Raw genomic sequence first — 17302 nt, 5'->3', positions numbered from 1 at the left:
TTTTCCTCTGAAGTTTACTTTTAGCTCTTAATTTTAAGAGTATAATCCATTTGAGCTAGCCTTTGTGTACAGTGTGAGGTAAGAATTATGCAAATTAAACCAAATATGAGACACCACTACACATCTACTAGAGCCAGCAGAATCTGGAACACCGACAGCACCAAATGCTGGCGAGCACGTGGAGCAACAGGAGCCTCATCACTGCTGGCGGGAACGCACACTGGAAGCTACTGTGGAAGACAGTTTGGCGGCTTCTTATAAAACTAAACATACTCTTATCATAGGATCCAGCAATTGTGCTACTTGGTATTTACCCAAAGGAGCTGAAAACTTATGTCCACACGAAAACCTGCACGCAATCTCTACAGCAGCTTTATTCATAATTGCCAAAACTTAGAAGCAACCGAGATGTCCTTCAGTAGGTGAATGGATAAATAAACTGTGGTGCAACTAGACAATGGAATATTATTCAGTGCTAAAAAGCAATGAGCCAGAAAAAGACACAGAGGAACCTTAAGTGCATATTACTAAGTGAAAGAAGCCGATCTGAGAAGGCTACAGACTGTATGATTCCAATGTGGAAAAGACAAAACTACAGAGACAGTAAAAAGATCAGTGCTTGCCAGAAGCTAGAGGGGAGGGAAGGATGAACAGGCTCTCACAGAGTTTTAGGACAGTGAAAATACTCTGTATGATACTATAATGGTGGATTCAAGTCAGTATATATGTTAAACCCAACAGAATACACACTAATATAAACCATGGACTTTGATGATTATGACACGTCCATACAGTCTCACTGATACCAGCGAACACAACACGTTAGGGGGTGATGATGGTGGGGAGGCTGTGCCTGCGTGGGGCAGGAAGTGTACGGGAACTCTGTGCCTTCCGCTCCACGTTCTGAACCCAACACTGCTACAGAAAACAAAGCCTATCTAACAAAATAAAAAGGGTGACAGACCTGAATATGAAACATAAAACTATAGAACACACAGGAGAAAACCTTTATGACCTGGGGTTAGGCAAAGATTTCTTACCTAAACACAAGCACCTGAATTATAAAAGAAAAATCATTGTCAAACTGAACTTCAAAACCAGAACCTTCTGCTTTTCTTTTTTTAAATAAATAAATTTATTTATTTATTTTTGGCTGCGTTGGGTCTCCATTGCTGCGTGTGGGCTTTCTCTAGTTGCGGCGAGCGGGGGCTATTCTTCGTTGTGGTGCGCAGGCTTCTCACTGCGGTGGCTTCTCTTGTTGCAGAGCACAGGCTCTAGGCACGCGGGCTCAGTAGTTGTGGCGCAAGGGTTCTAGAGCGCAGGCTCAGTAGTTGTGGCACACGGCATTTGTTGCTCCGCGGCATGGGGGATCTTCCCAGACTAGGGATCGAACCCGTGTCTCCTGCACTGGCAGGCGGATTCTTAACCACTCACTGCGTCACGAAGGAAGTCCCCCTTCTGCTCTTTGAAAGACACTTTAGGAAGTCAGATTGGAAGAAAATATTTGCAAAGCACATGCCTAATGAAAGGCTTGTATCTAGAATGTATCAACAACTTTCATATTTCAATAACAATAAGCAACAATGTTTTTTTTTTTTTAGCAACAATGTTTTAAAAGGGCAAAACATCTGAAAAGATACTTCACCAAAGAACAGATACAGACAGCAAATAAGCACATGTGAAGATCCTTAATGTCATTAAGGAAATTAAAACCACTATGAAATACCACAATACTCCTATCAGAAGGGCTAATATAAACACAAAATGATAAATTCAAGTGCTGGCAAGAATGGAGACTAGAACTCTCATACACAAACATCTGGCAGGTTCTCATAAAGTTAGAAATAAACTTACCTTACAAGCAACAATTTCACTCCTAGGTATTTACTCAAGAGAAAAGAAAACATACATATGTCTACACAAACACCTGTATGCAAATTCTATTCATAAAATCTTCCTAAACTGGAAACAGCCCAAATGTCCATCAACTGGTGAACATATAATATTGTGGTATCCATACAATGAAATGAGCAGAGCAATAGAAACTACTGATATAGGCAACAACATGATTGAATCTCGAAAGCACTGTGCTAAATGGAAAAGTCAGACACAAAAAGGCAAAATATTATATGACTCCATTTATATGAAGTTGTGGAACAGTCAGAATTATGGAGACAGAAATTCGATCAGTAGCTGCCAAGGACCGGGTGTGGCGGAAGGAGACTGACTACATAAAGGCACAAGAGGGAACTCTGAGGGGTGATGGAAATAGTCTGCATCTTGACTGTGATGATGGTTGCATGACTATATGTATTTATCAAAACTCATAACTGTACCTAAAAAGGGTGAATTTCTTATATATGTTATATATCTCAATAACCCTACTTAAAAAAAAAAAAAGAAAACTCAGACCAATACATTTGAATGTTTCCTCTCCTTTCCTTCCCCCTCCCTCGCTCAGGACCTATAGTGAAGAAGGGCAGGCCCTCTCTTCTGCTACTAGTTCTGTTCCTCCCTTGTTAGGGGGGAGGTGGGGGGAGAGCCAGACCACATGCTGAGCATGTCACTGCAGGCCTCTGCTGGGTGTCTCCTCACTGCTCCTCTGGCTTCCCCTGGCAGGCATCACGTGTGGGTGTTATCAAATATTGGCTTTCTTAATGGCTGTGCGAGGGAGTTCTTCAGAAGACCCCTCAGGGGCCAACCCCACTGCACAAGTCACTATTGTGGAAGAACTGCTGTGTCTTGACTTCACACCCTCCCACCCTCCCTAGCACCACTCTGCTCTTCTGATTCTGGGGTCACCTCAACCACTGGCCTGGCCTGGGTCTCAGCACAATAGCTCAAGCCTGGGTCTCTCTGAAAGTATCTACCTGAGCCCAGGAAAGATCCACATGTCTCCAGGTGAGAACATGGGCTTCTCTGCCACGATGCTCACGCTAGACCCTGCCGTTTCTCTTCCTGATCCTCTTCACAAAGGTTCAGGAGGCACCTAAGCAGACACCCCACCTAGAATAAGACGCCAGTCTCCTTTTCTTAGAAGCACCCTCCATCTCCAGGAGCCATTCTTGTTGTTGTAGAATCCCTTACAGATGAAGGAAAAAGCCACTCTATTCCCACTAGACTAAAGACTCCAATTATTTTTCCTTCTCTTTTTACTGACCCATTAACAGGGAAAAGCTCCCAAGTCTATAGCCTAAGCAGATAATCAATGGGGAATGATACGCCAGTTTCCCTTCTTGTGAAGTGTTACATATGAAGTAAAAATAAAAGTTTACAGGTCCACTTACCCTACTTCATAAGATGCTAGGCCCTCTTTAACTAGCTGGTCATTAATACTGGTAGGAGTCATTCCAGGAGCACCATGAAAATCGAAAAGCTCAACTAAGAGCACATTGTCTTCCAGAATTTCTGTAAAACCATTAACACTAGTTTGGGGAAAGAAACAAATATGTCCCAAAATATACTAAAGAGCAATTTTTAAAAACCTGAGAACTTAATTTCCTTCATTTTGCATAATGTCAGTCTCTCTCTAGGGGTAAAAGTAGCATTTTTCACACATAAAAGAACTGCCAATGTTAATAAAATTTTCGTTTTAGGTTATTGTGTACTGTTCCATAATGAACCGAAAGCAGCTTAAAGCTTTTAGATTCAGAAAAAACATAGTGACATATACTTATTGAAGCAGCATTCTGTTGTGTTTTTAAACTGTTTTATTGGATTCTGCCAAATTCCAGAGGACAAAAGAAATGAATGAAAGTTAATTCAAGCCAGTGCTTATTTGCAAAGTTTTACAGCTTTTATAAGAATGGCACCAAACAACAAAACAACAAAAAACAGCACAAAGTTTAAAACAACAAAAACTCAACCCAGAGCATTAAGTGGAATTTTTCCCCGTCCTTCTGTTTTTAGGACAAACCATTAGGTCTATTTCTTAATCTAAACTGGGAGTTAGCTGAGGGTAAAGTTACACCTCGTGTGCCTATTTACTTATTTATAGTACATAGCATAGAGAACCTGCTCAATATGCATTTGAATAAACGACAGAGGAATTTCTTTAGGAAACACACAGTTCTATGCACTGAGATCGGTTTATGCCTATACTTCTATACAATAGTAGCTGGCAGGTGCTAAGAGAATGATGATTCCAAATAAAAAGATAACTCATTACCAGCAGTAACATCCTATATTACTTAGTTGTAAGAATACATGTTAGAAAGCTATTTTTCAAGAGCTTAAAAATCATTCTTCACTACTTTAACAGACCAGATAAATTGTCTAGAAACAAAAAGCTAAGCAGCTCTGAGCCCCAGTAAACTCTAATCTCCTCACTTTCCATCTTTTGTGTTCCCTTTAGTGCTTTGATTTCATACTGCCCATGCACAAGTTCTTTATTCCACAGGGCCAGCTTCCCATGGTGCTGTACCTTCACCATCTTCCCTGCTCTGCTCCTAATTAAAGTTTAAATGTCTCTTGCTTTGTAAGGTAACAATGTATACTAATCTCATCACTGTGCAGGTTAATGGGGAAAGATGTTTTAGGTCTGGTGGGGCCTTCTGGCATTCCTTAAATCAGATTATCTAGGTTAAGATACACTACAACTTGTGTTTAGATATTATTGGTATAACAAGTAATTGAGAATGAAAAAGGGGGAGTCAAGAGAGAAACCCAGGAGGTCTTGTCTTCATGGGTTAACCTCGGGAGGAGACGTTAAAGGGAGAGCTAAAAACCAACAGAATAAAATACCAAAAGGAAAGCTGAGAAGCAGAATTAAAGCACATTAAAGTCAGCTCAAAATCAGTGGCGATTATTCAAGACTAAGAGGCCCTTAACTTACTGTTTATATCAGAGAATCCAGACATAATTCTATAGACTAAGGGTACAATTTCTACCATCATATTCCTCTTCAACAGAGCTACTACGTCAGAACAATGTCTTATGTTAAAGTGAATAAATTAACACAAATATGCAATCATTTCTAGGTTATGTGGCCTTGAGCAATTGATCTTTAAGCTTCAATTCCCTTGTAAAACAGGCTAATAATCTCATGGTACTTTGGGTTTACTAGATGGGAGTATGATGAAAATGAAAAAAATGGATACAGTAAAAAGTACCTTTTGAAGTCCCTTAAGTCAACCCTAAGTAAACATGCTGGTGTGTATCCTGCACTAGTACTTGTTAAGACCAACACAGCCACGTTGGTCACAGCTTTGGAAAAGATCAAAATCCCAGATAATAACAGCTTTCAAATCCCTCATCCAAATCTTGGGGCCAGACATGTTTCAGAATTCTTCAAATTGAGAAAAGCTATATAGAACATATATTGCTTATTTTGTGATACCCACAGCGATTCTGAGGCAGCAGCTCAGAAGCGAACATGACTATCCTGAAGTGGAATATATCTCACTGTAAAGGAGATCAATACAACATATAGCATTGTATCTTCATGTAAATTCAGATCAGATTTTGCCATTAAACTTGCTGGGTTACCAAACTGTGGGCTAGCGCTCAGCCTGTGTATCTCAGACCCAAACTGTTCCAAAAAAGAAGCAACTTTTTTTCAAAATACGTCACTCCAAGATGAGGGACAGAGACCCAGGACAAAAGCAAAGAGAAACAAGAGAAGCTAACTCCTTGCTTTAGGGCTTTCAAAGGGCCATGCTGAGGGTGACTTGATCTTCAATGGAAATTTTTGCCTCATGTACTGATTTTAGGCTCTAGAGCCTGCAGAAGATATTATTCCATTGTCCCCAGTTCTCAATAAATGTTCTCTCTCACTACTCATACTAATGACACATTGAATTTATTATATGATCTGACAAATGTTATACCATAATGTTAGTCTTATTTAAAATTATGATCATATAGCAACAAATAAAAATGGAAATAGCTTACTAATGACTGAACATGTCATAAACTTATCTTGAGTCTTTTCTTGAAATTTTTCTGTAGCTTTTTTTGACCACTGCAGTGTCCCTTTACATGGTTCAATATAGGCCAGCTTACATTTAATTGCCTGTGTCAAACAAAATTGCACCATTAAGAAAGTAAACTTAATTTACAGTTATTTTAGAATTAAAATAAAGTGTTAAATGTGTACAAAACTAAACTTTGCATTTGAATTTAATACGTATTTAGAAAACAAATAAATGTCCAAAGATGTCTCTAACAGTACTTTTATAAATGCAAACAGTTAATCAACAGAGTATGGGATTAAGAGGTACAAACTATTATGCATAAAATAAGCTACAAGGATATATTATACAGCACAGGGAATATAGTCAATATTTTACAATAACTATAAATGGAGTATAACTTTAAAAAATCATGAATCACTATATTGTACACTTGCAACTTACATACTGTACATCAATTAAAAAATAAAATCCGTAATAACGTATTAAAAAAAAATCCAAACCAAAAATGAAACAAACAACAAAAAAACAGTATTTTGTTGAATGAATTATTGTATACTCAGACAGTGGAATAATAAGCATCCACTGAAAGAATTATGATACACTGTTAAATGAAAAATCAAGTTATAGGACTATATATAGTCTAATCCCATAATTTATTTATTTTTTTTTTGCCATACGCGGGCCTCTCACTGCTGTGGCCTCTCCCGTTGCAGAGCACAGGCTCCGGACGCGCAGGCTCAGCGGCCATGGCTCATGGGCCCAGCTGCTCCACGGCATGTGGGATCTTCCTGGACCAGGGCATGAACCTGTGTCCCCTGCATCGGCAGGCGGACTCTCAACCACTGCACCACCAGGGAAGCCCTAATCCCATAATTCTTAAAAACACAGAAGATGTATCTTACAAGTATATATATCAAAAATATTGAATAATTCTGAGTGATTCCCCCCTCATTTTACTCATCCGTATTTTCAAATTTTTCCTGTATCATTTTACCCATTTTTAAATGAAAAATACTGCTTAATAACAATTCAAATACTAGGAGTATATGAATTAGGAAATAAACCTCCTTAAATTTATCTCTGGGGAGTAAGATTCCAAGAGAAGGATAAGTTTTTTATTGATACTTATTCTTCCAGACTTCTCTCTTTCTCTGGCACACATTATATATACTTAAACATAAATGGGATCACAGTAAAATCATTTCTGTAATCAGTTTTTTTCACATAATATACCATATTCTTACTACCTTATACAGGTATTTCAAAATAACACTAAAAGCTGCACACCAGTAAGTACTTATAAAGACACAAATATATACACATTTAGAATTAATGCTTATTTGTTAAGATACATATTATTTTTTAAACAGTAACTATAGAGACTCTTTTCTATAGCCCATGAATCAGAAATTATTTACAGAAAAAGTGAAGTTAAAAGAACATTTCTACGGTGAAAATAACTTCTAAAAATACTTGCATATTTGTGCTAATATTCTAACCCTATGATTTATAATGAGTAGATTACCTTCTCTGCAGGATTCAGAAACTCATCCTTTATTTTACGCATTTCTTTAAGTGTTATTTTTGCTGTATTGCCAAAATCCACATATTTAACTTCAACTTCACGATGTCCAGGCAATCCTTCAAAAATTATGAAATTGGAAATCACAAACTTGGAAAAAAAAGAATTATCTAGCAAGATTAAGACTCATCTACAATCAACTAGATTCGAACACTTTTATGTTCAACATACAAACTTAGTATTATTTTAATGTAAAAAACATTTCTAATATGTGAACTTCACAAAATCAACCATAATGCACAGCTGTTCAGACTCGGTGAATGAGAAACTAACAATCTAAAGATATCTGGGGCTACCCTGGTGGCGCAGTAGTTGAGAGTCCGCCTGCCAATGCAGGGGACACGGGTTCGTGCTCCGGTCGGGGAAGATCCCACATGCCGCGGAGCGGCTGGGCCCGTGAGCCATGGCCGCTGAGCCTGCGCGTCCGGAGCCTGTGCTCCACAATGGGAGAGGCCACAATAGTGAGAGGCCCGCGTACCACAAAAATAAAAAAAATAAAAAAATAAAAAAGATATCTAAAGGACAAACAAAATCAGGATAACAAAACAGCCATCAAATGCTAGGTGTTATGTCCTAAAAGTTAAGAATTAGGTTTGGAGTTAGACACTTAAATGACATGTGACTCTGAGAACGCTAATTAATATCTCTAAGATACTACCCTGAGCAAGTTACTTTTTCTCTGTAGGCCTCATTATTTCACCTGTAAAGTGGGTGTACCAATAGAATCAAATCTTATTAAGACTCTTTTTGAGGACTCACCTATTTAAAATACTCTGCAAAGAACCAAGCATAAAAGAAGCACTTAATGTTTGTTAGTCAACATAGGTAATCAAACAAGGCAAAAGACTTAATGATCAAGACACACGTTCATTCGTATAATAATATCTAATTGTGAAATTTTAAAAAATTATCTGGGGATATTGTGAAAAATGAGCAGAAACAGACCTCTATGTGAAACTAGTTTTCATATTTTAAAGGATACCAAAGAAACCTCTGGAAGGTTTGAACACATCGAAGTTTGAATAAAGATCTATCATAAACTGACCTTTTTGTAAATACTCAGAATATGAAATATGACTGACTTTAGTCCCCTAAGCACACGTATGTACAATGCTACAAAACTTGTTGCCATTACTTTCAAATTTAAAAACTAATACAGTACATATAATTTCAAAATGGAAAAAGTTTGGGCATTCTCTGCCCCTTGGTAGAAGTGAAAGCAGATGTAACAATACTGGCACTGCTCGAGATGGCACTCAAGCAGCTCAGGTACCTGAGAAGTCGTGTGTACCCTAAGAGTAAGGTAAAGAGGTGAGGGGACCTTGCCCTGTTTCCACTGGAATCCTCATGCAAGAAAGATAATCTCAAGTGTAACGACACCATTAGATTCTTACCATTCCTCAAGTCTCTGAATGCAGATGCGGTTTTAAACAAAAACAAACAAATGGATATGGGATGGGACTTAAAGAACAGTTTTCCCCAAATTATCAATCATGTGTGAGTAGAATCGGGAGACATGGGAAGGTCTCAAAATTTCCCTTCCATTTATTCTCTCTGAGGAAAATGCTCCACCAAAATATGGGAGTAAACCGAAAAGGTAAATGAGATCCAGAAAACAAGCAATCCAATTTAGGAAAACAAGTGAAATAAACTCCCAAAATAACAAGCCTAGGGGACAAGCAGTCTAATTGGAGCAGATAATAGGATGTTTTCATTGTTACCAAAAAAAAAAAAATCAAACCAGCATTATCTGAAAAGTCTAATCATGTGGAAAATTGTTTTAAACTATTAGGAAAATGTAGCCATAGGTTACTGGGTTGGCCAAAAAGTTCTTTCGGTTTTTAAAGTAAAAATAAAAGACACATTTTTCATTTTCACCAAGCACTTCATTGAACAACATATTCACCCTTTTTGTTCCACTACCTTCTGCCATTTTTCAGGCAACTTCATAATTTGATCTTCCCAAAACTTTTTATCTTTTTGAGCAAAGAACTGTTCCAGGTGCCTTTTACAGTATCCCAGGAGATGGAAATTTTTTCCATTAAGAGAATTTTGTGAAGACCGAAATAAACGGAAATCTCAAGGTGTAATGTCTGGTGAATACAGCGGATGAATCAGAACTTCCCAGCCAAGCTGTAACAGTTTTTGCCTGGTCATCAAAGAAACATGCAGTCTTGTATTATCCTGATGGAAGAGTATGTGTTTTCTTTCTTTTTTTTTTTTGGCAGTACGCGGGCCTCTCACTTTTGTGGCCTCTCCCGTTGCGGAGCACAGGCTCCGGACACGCAGGCTCAGCGGCCATGGCTCATGGGCCCAGCCGCTCCGCGGCATGTGGGATCTTCCTGGACCGGAGCACGAACCCGTGTCCCCTGCATTGGCAGGCAGACTCTCAACCACTGCGCCACCAGGGAAGCCCAGAGTATGTGTTTTCCGTTGACTAATTCTGGATGCTTTTCGTCGAGTGCTGCTTTCAGTTGGTCTAATTGGGAGCAGTACTTGTTGGAATTAATCGTTTGGTTTTCCGGAAGGAGCTCATGATAAGAGGATTCCCTTCCAATCCCACTATATACGTGACATCACCTTCTTTGGATGAAGACTGGCCTTTGGTGTGGTTGGTGGTGGTTCATTTCGCTTGCCCCACGATCTCTTCCGTTCCACATTATTGTACAGTATCCACTTTTCACCCTCCGTCACAATTTGTTTTAAAAATGGAATGTTTCTGTTACGTTTCAGTGGAGAATCGCATGCGGAAATATAGTCAAGAAGGTTTTTTTCACTTAACTAATGTGGAACCCAAACATCAAAGCGATGAACGTCACCAAGCTGGTGCAAATGATTTTCAACCCTTGATTTGGATGTTTTGAGTATGTCAGCTACTCAAAAGCATCTCCAGCATGGTATGACGTTGACTGTTCTCAATTAATGTCTCTATTTGATCGATATCAACTTCAACTGGTCTACCTGACAGTGGAGCATCGTCCAGCGAGAAATCTCCAGCATGAAACTTCGCAAACCACTTTTGACACATTCTATCAGTCACTGCACCTTCTCCATACACTGCACAAATCTTTTTTTGCATTTCAGTTGCGTTTTTACCTTTCTTGAAATAATAAAGCATAATATGCCAAAAATGTTGTTTTCTCTTCCATCTTCAAAATTAAAATGGCTACACAAATTTCACCAATTTTGATGTTTTTTTTAAATGCACGTTGATATGACAGCTGTCACAATACAATCTAACAAAATTGTTTCGAATGAAGCTAAAGACAACTAAGTGCTATGAGAGCCATCTTACAGGAGAAACAAATGAACCTTTTGGCCAACCCAATGAAAGAAAATGGAGTGAAAAACTGATGCAATTATTAACTCAGAATTAAACTATACTTTATGGAGTAGCACTGAAAATACTTGCATAGAATAAGAATATAACTAAAAATTGTGATATATCAATAACTATGTGGGGGGAGAGAGGGGACAAAAGAACTACAAGAGATCTAAAATTCATCTAACATAATTAATACCTAAGACTGAAGTACCTACAAAGTATTACATTATTTAGAAGAAACAACACAGATAAATGACAAAAAGTATTTGTCTTTTTGGAGGAGAGTGGAGTACGTGTCATTTACCACTATTTAACTTTTTCAATAAGGTAATGTTAGAAAACAAAAAAAAAAAATGGTGAAGTCCTAGTCAAATCGAATGAAATCTAAGGAGCCAGAGGTTCATCTATCAACACTATTGCTAGCTTTCTAAAGAGCAAAACTGTAAGATCAAATAATATCACTTCCATGATTTAATCTGTACTGACTCAAATGGTTATCAATTTTTAAGCGTAACACTTCCCTGAGGAAATAGTGTGCAATTTCCTACCAATAACTTTTGCTCGGTACCAAACTCCATCTTCAAATTTAGCTACACAGGCTTGATCTTGAACTGGACAGAGGATTTCAAGATTTTCTGCATCTTCATTTTTATAGAATTCCTCAATTGCCTTTAATACAAATAAAAAATCCAGGCTCTTTATCTAAGAAACAGAGTTAAAGCAGGGATTAAAGCACTGTAGTTTCATAGAAACTTAAAATTTAAGTGTTGCATGTTTATAGGCACTGCTCATAAAATTATGAAATATTAGAACTGAATTAGATATAAGCTGTCATGTAATTTATACCTGAAATATTTTGTTACAGAAGTAGTATATAAAATTAACATATATAAACAAAATTTTTAAAAATCACATTTTTCCAGATATCTAAAACATATCTGCTTCTAGATATTTTTCTTTTTTTTTCTTTTTTTTGGCTGCGCTGTGCAGCTTGCAGGATCTTAGTTCCCTGATCAGGGACTGAACCCAGGCCCAGAGCAGTGAAAGCGCTGAGTCCTAATCACTGGACCACCAGGGAACTCCCGCTCCTAGATCTTTTTCTAAGCACACTTTCCATACTTTTGTATGTACCAAAAATGAGACCATACCATATGTATAATTCGATAATCTGCATTTTTCTATCAATTCTCACTTTCTGCTTCAAGTAAGTGTTCCTACTAGTACTTCTAGACCATATTAGATTTCCCTAACTGACCAAACCCAGTATCTAATCTAAGACTACATGTTATATTTGGTTATCTCAATAAGTCTTATAATTTAGTGTAGTGTTCTTTTTAAAATGACCCTGTCTTATTAAAGACAGTGTGCTATTTTTCTGCAGAATGCCCCATCTTCTGGATTTATGTGGTTATGTTTTCATCCTGTTATTTACCTTGTTCCTCCACTGAGCAGGGCCTATCCCTGGAATTTCTCCCCAACTGAGAGTTGTATCTACAAGTTTGATGGATTCAAGCCAAACCTTTTGGCTAGAATACGTCAAGTTGCAACACATCAAGACACAATATTACTGACTCACTAATGATATGCTAAGATTCACCTACAGAAAGGGCTTGTGATTCTCATCCCTTCATTATACAGTTACGTTTTTCCCTTGTGGTCACCAAGTAATTCATGTAGTACTACTCTGGCATTGTATGAACATCCAATTTCCCATCAGCCATCCATCTAATGGTTTTAATGTGAATTGATAAATCTTCTTTAATAAATCAATCATTTCAGTAGAGTTTGTGAAATGACTGCATAATTGAATAGAGCTTTATCTTATTAAATGGGACTATTCGGTTACTTTAAAACCTGATGTTCTTATACTACTTAAAACACAGCTCCTAAAACAAAACCAAGGATAAATGTTTATTTTTCCAAATACCAATTCTTAAGATGAAAAATATTTTAAAATCCATCTCAAATGGTCAAAAAATGAAGTTTTTCTCTTTTGTGGGTATAATAATGCAAGTGGAAATTTTCTGAATCTTTTGTTATTTCATATAAATTATTTTCACAACACTTTAAACCTTTTTTTTTCCCACAGTACATTGTTGTAATTGTTCTATTTTATTGTTGGTTATTGTTGTTAATCTCTTGCTGTGCCTAATTTATAAATTAAACTGTATCTTAGGTATACATGTATAGGAAAAAACATCATATATACAGGGTTCAGTACTGTCCACAGTTTCAGGCGTCCACTGGGAGTCTTGTATCCTCTGCAGACAAGGGGGGACTACTATATGTGATGGAGGAAATGGACGGAGGTCTGGATGCACAGACTGTAAACCTTTATTTCTAAGTAGGTATTATTCATATTCCTCCATTAACAGATTACCCAAATGGAACACTGGAAAATTCAACAGAGAAATGACATCAGCAAAACAGCAGACTCTGAAGCTCCAAGCTCTTGTGTCCCCACAGAAACACTGAAAAAATGAGAAACCATCTGAACCAACTTTGTTAGAGCTCTGGGAAACAAAGGCTTACAGCACCCAAGCAAACACCCAATTAAGCTTTCAACATTCAAGGAAATCAACATAAACATTTGCTGAACACGAGCTAAAAGAACAGAGAGACTTCAGTTATCACATACTAGGAATAGTATTTGTAAGAATAGTTTGAAAAAGTCTTAAAATAAACCAACTACTAGTCTTCAACAATTTTAAAAAATCCAGGATGTGTGTGGTGGGTGATCTTTTAGAGTTATATAATAGTCAATGCCCAATTTTCAACAAGAAATCAGACAGCATACAAAGAAACAGGAAAACATGGCTCATTCCAAGGAACAAAATAAACAGACAGAAATCAGCCCTTAGGAAGCCCAGATAATGGATTTACTAGACAAAGACTTTAGAACAACTGTCTTAAATATGCTCAAAGAGCTAAAGGAAAACATGGACAAAGAACTAGAGAAAACCAGGAAAACAATAAAGGATTAAAATGAAAGTATCAACAAAGAGACAGTAATTATAAAAAGGAATCAAATTCTGGAGCTGAAAAGTACAATAACTGAAACAAAAAATATTCTGGAGGGGTTCAATAGCATATTTGATCAGGCAGAAGAGTCAGTGAACTTGAATATAGGACAACTGAAATAGTGAGGAACAGAAAGAAGAAAGAATTAAGTGAACAGAGACCAAAGTATTTGTGAGATATTAATCACACCAATATATACATTATGGGAGTCCCAGAAAGAGAAGAGAGAAAGAAAGGAGCAGAAAGAGTATCTGAAGAAATAATGACCAAAAACTTCCCAAATTTGATGAAATACACAAATCTACAAATCCAAGCAATGTTATGGGTTGATTTATGTCTCCTCCAAAAAGATATGTTGGAGTTGTAATCCCCAGAACCTCAAAACATGACCTTATTTGGAGATAGGGTATTTATCAAGTTAAAATGAGGTCGTTAAAGTAGGCCTTAATCCAATGTGATTGGTGTCCTTATTAAAAGGGGTAAATTTGGGCACAAAGACACATACACAGGAGAATGCATGTAAAGATGAAGGCAGAAACTGGAGTGAGGCAGAAGCCACTGAACACCAAATTTTCCAGCTAACCACCAGAAGCTAGGGAAAAAGGCATGGAATAGATTCTCACTCACAACCTTCAGAAGGAGCCAACACTACTAACAACTTGATCTCACACTTCTAGATTCCAGAACTGTGAGACAATAAATTTATGTTGTTTAAGCCACTTAACTTGTGGAACTTTCTTATGGCACCCCTAAGAAATGAATACAGATTTTGGAATAGCAAAGTAGTGTGCTGTTGTAATAAATACCTAACATGTGAGAGAAGCTTTGAAACTGGGTAATGAATAGAAAGAAAAGGAAGAATTATGCGGTACTTGAATGAAAATAACCAGATTGCTTTGGAAAGATTACTGGCAGAAATATGGATGTTAAAGGTGCTTCTGGTGAGATTTCAGACAGCAATGAGGAATGACACTGAAAACTGGAGGAAAGGCAATCCTTGTTACACAGTGGTAGAGAACTTGGCTGAATTATGTTCTACTGGGTGAAAAGTTGAACTTGGATATTTAGCTGAGGACACTGCTAAGCAAAGTGTCAAAGTGCCAGCCAGGTTTCTCCTTGCTGCTTATAATAAAATGTGAGAGGACAGACATAAATTGAAGAATAAATTGTTAAACATAAAGGAAGCAGAATCTGAAGATTTAGAGAATTCTCAGTCTATATGTATTTCAAAAAATGAGAAAGCAAGCTCTGGAGTGAACACCAAGGGCACGGCTGGACAGTGTCTGCTCAAGAGATTATGGGTAGGGCTTCCCTGGTGGCGCAGTGGTTGGGAGTCCGCCTGCCGATGCAGGGGATGCGGGTTCATGCCCCAGTCTGGGAGGATCCCACATGCCGCTGGGCGGCTGGGCCCATGGGCCATGGCCGCTGAGCCTGCGTGTCTGGAGCCTGTGCTACACAATGGGAGAGGCCGCAGTGGTGGGAGGCCTGCGTACTGCCAAAAAAAAAAAAAAAAAAGGAGATTATGGGTATATGACTTGTGGATCTAATCATTCATCTCAGCAGAAACAATGCCAGCGTGAACTGAAGGGGACAGAGGTGAGAGGAAATGAAGGGGGGCCGGTGGGCTTGTGGGATTCTATAGGCAGGAAGTGAGCTGACAGAGCTATTCAGTTATGAACTTATGTTTCAAGAAAAGGGAAGACTGATCCTGAAGGAGATTCAGAGGCTAGTGTGTCTGCAACTGCTACTCAGGCCCAGAGGGCACAGACCTGAGAGGCAGGGCTGGTTCCTCCTCTGTTCCAGGGATGGGGCCTCCTCCCGGGTTCCAGAGGGTTAGGATAAATCCTCAATTCCAATGGGTGAGGTTGCTGCCATGACTGAAGGGGTAGGGCCACCACCCTAGTGGGACTGGAGGACAGAGCATCCAGCCAATGAGGATTATTCTCAAGCCATAAGAATCTAATGGAATTTTCCCTGCTAGGTTTTAGACTTACTGTCTGGTCTCACAGATTCAGAGACAGAGAGGAGTTCTGCCTCAGCTTGAGTTAAACAATTCTTACCTATACCTGATTCAGATAATCAGGGATTTAGTGATTTTATATGAGATTCTGGATTTAGATTTGATGCTAGAATGATTAAGATATTTTGGAATGTTGGGATGGTGTTATTGCATGTGGGGAGGAAATTTTTGATACAGCAGAAAGTGGACTGCTTATGGGTTGAATTGTGTCCTCCCCCCCAAATATGTTGAAGTTCTAACCCCCCCAGTACCTCAGCATGTGTCCTTATTTGGAGGTAGGGTTTTACCTTGATAGGTATTATCAAGTTAAAGTCTTATGCGGGACCTAATTCAACATGACTGTTGTCTGTATTAAAAAATTGAGACAGACAAGTACACAGAGAGAGCGCCATGTGAAGGAAGCAGAGACCGGGATGATGCAGCAGAAGCCAATGAGTGCTAAACCACCAAATCTAGGGAAGCGACATGGAACAGATCTTCCCTCCCAGACCACAGAAGGAACCAACTCTGCCAACACCTTGATCTTAAACTTGCAGACTCCAGAACTGTGAGAAAATAAATTTCTGCTTTTTTAAACTACCTACTATATGGCACTTTTTGCACGAGGGGGGTGGGAGTGGGCATGCCACACAGCTTGTGGGATCTTAGTTCCCTGACCACAGATTGAACCTGGCCCCTGGCAGTGAAAGCGCAGAGTTCTAACCACTGTACCGCCAAGCAATTCCCTGTGGCACTTTGTTATAGCTGCCCTAGAAAGTTACTATACTCAAAAAACGCAAAGTAGGATAAATTCAAAGAGAGACACACTAGATGCATGATACACAAACTGTCAACAGCCAAAGACAAAGTGAGAGTTGTGAACGCAGCAAGAGAGAAGTGACTTGTCATATATAAGGGATCATCAATAAGATTATCATCTGACTTCTCATCAGAAATCCTGGAGGTCAGAAGATAATATTTAAACTCCTGAAAGAAAAAAAGCATCAACTGAGAATTACAGATCCAGCAAAACTATCCTTCAAAAGACAGATAGAAATAAGCTATTCACAGATAAACAAGAGGTGAGGAAGTTCACTAACACCAGACCTGTCTTATAAACAAGCTAAAGGGAGTCATTCAGGAGGAAATGAAAGGTGCTAGAGTGTAACTCAGAGCCACATTAAAATGTAAAGATCTGTGGTTAACATAAATACGTGGACAAACATGAAAGCCAGTATTATTAACTTTAGTTTGTAATTCCACTTTTATTTTCTACAGGATTTAAAAGATAAATGCATAAAAATAATTATAAATCTACATTATTGAGCACACAATGTACACAGATCAATAATATAAAAGGAGAATGGAGTTATACATGAGTAGCGTTTTGTTCAATTAAAGTTGGTATCAATTTGTATTAACTTCTGTAACTTTAGGATGTTATATGTAATCCCCATGGT

General features: G+C 38.2%; 1 protein-coding gene across 1 annotated transcript in view; it reads right to left on the bottom strand.

Annotated features, from left to right (window-relative positions):
• Nucleotides 1-17302, bottom strand: part of RNF17 (ring finger protein 17) — a 109528-nt gene that overhangs the window by 46974 nt on the left and 45252 nt on the right. The window contains exons 16-19 of the mRNA XM_065896316.1: nucleotides 11371-11524; nucleotides 7441-7556; nucleotides 5893-6013; nucleotides 3288-3408 (exon numbers count right to left, since the gene is read on the bottom strand). Of these exons, the coding sequence (XP_065752388.1) occupies nucleotides 3288-3408; nucleotides 5893-6013; nucleotides 7441-7556; nucleotides 11371-11524 (512 nt within the window). The remainder of the gene's footprint in view (nucleotides 1-3287; nucleotides 3409-5892; nucleotides 6014-7440; nucleotides 7557-11370; nucleotides 11525-17302) is intronic.

This window comes from Phocoena phocoena, chromosome 18 (assembly GCF_963924675.1).
Source record: "Phocoena phocoena chromosome 18, mPhoPho1.1, whole genome shotgun sequence".
Classification (NCBI taxonomy): Eukaryota; Metazoa; Chordata; class Mammalia; order Artiodactyla; family Phocoenidae; genus Phocoena; species Phocoena phocoena.
This window is presented reverse-complemented; position numbering and strand designations above follow the sequence as displayed.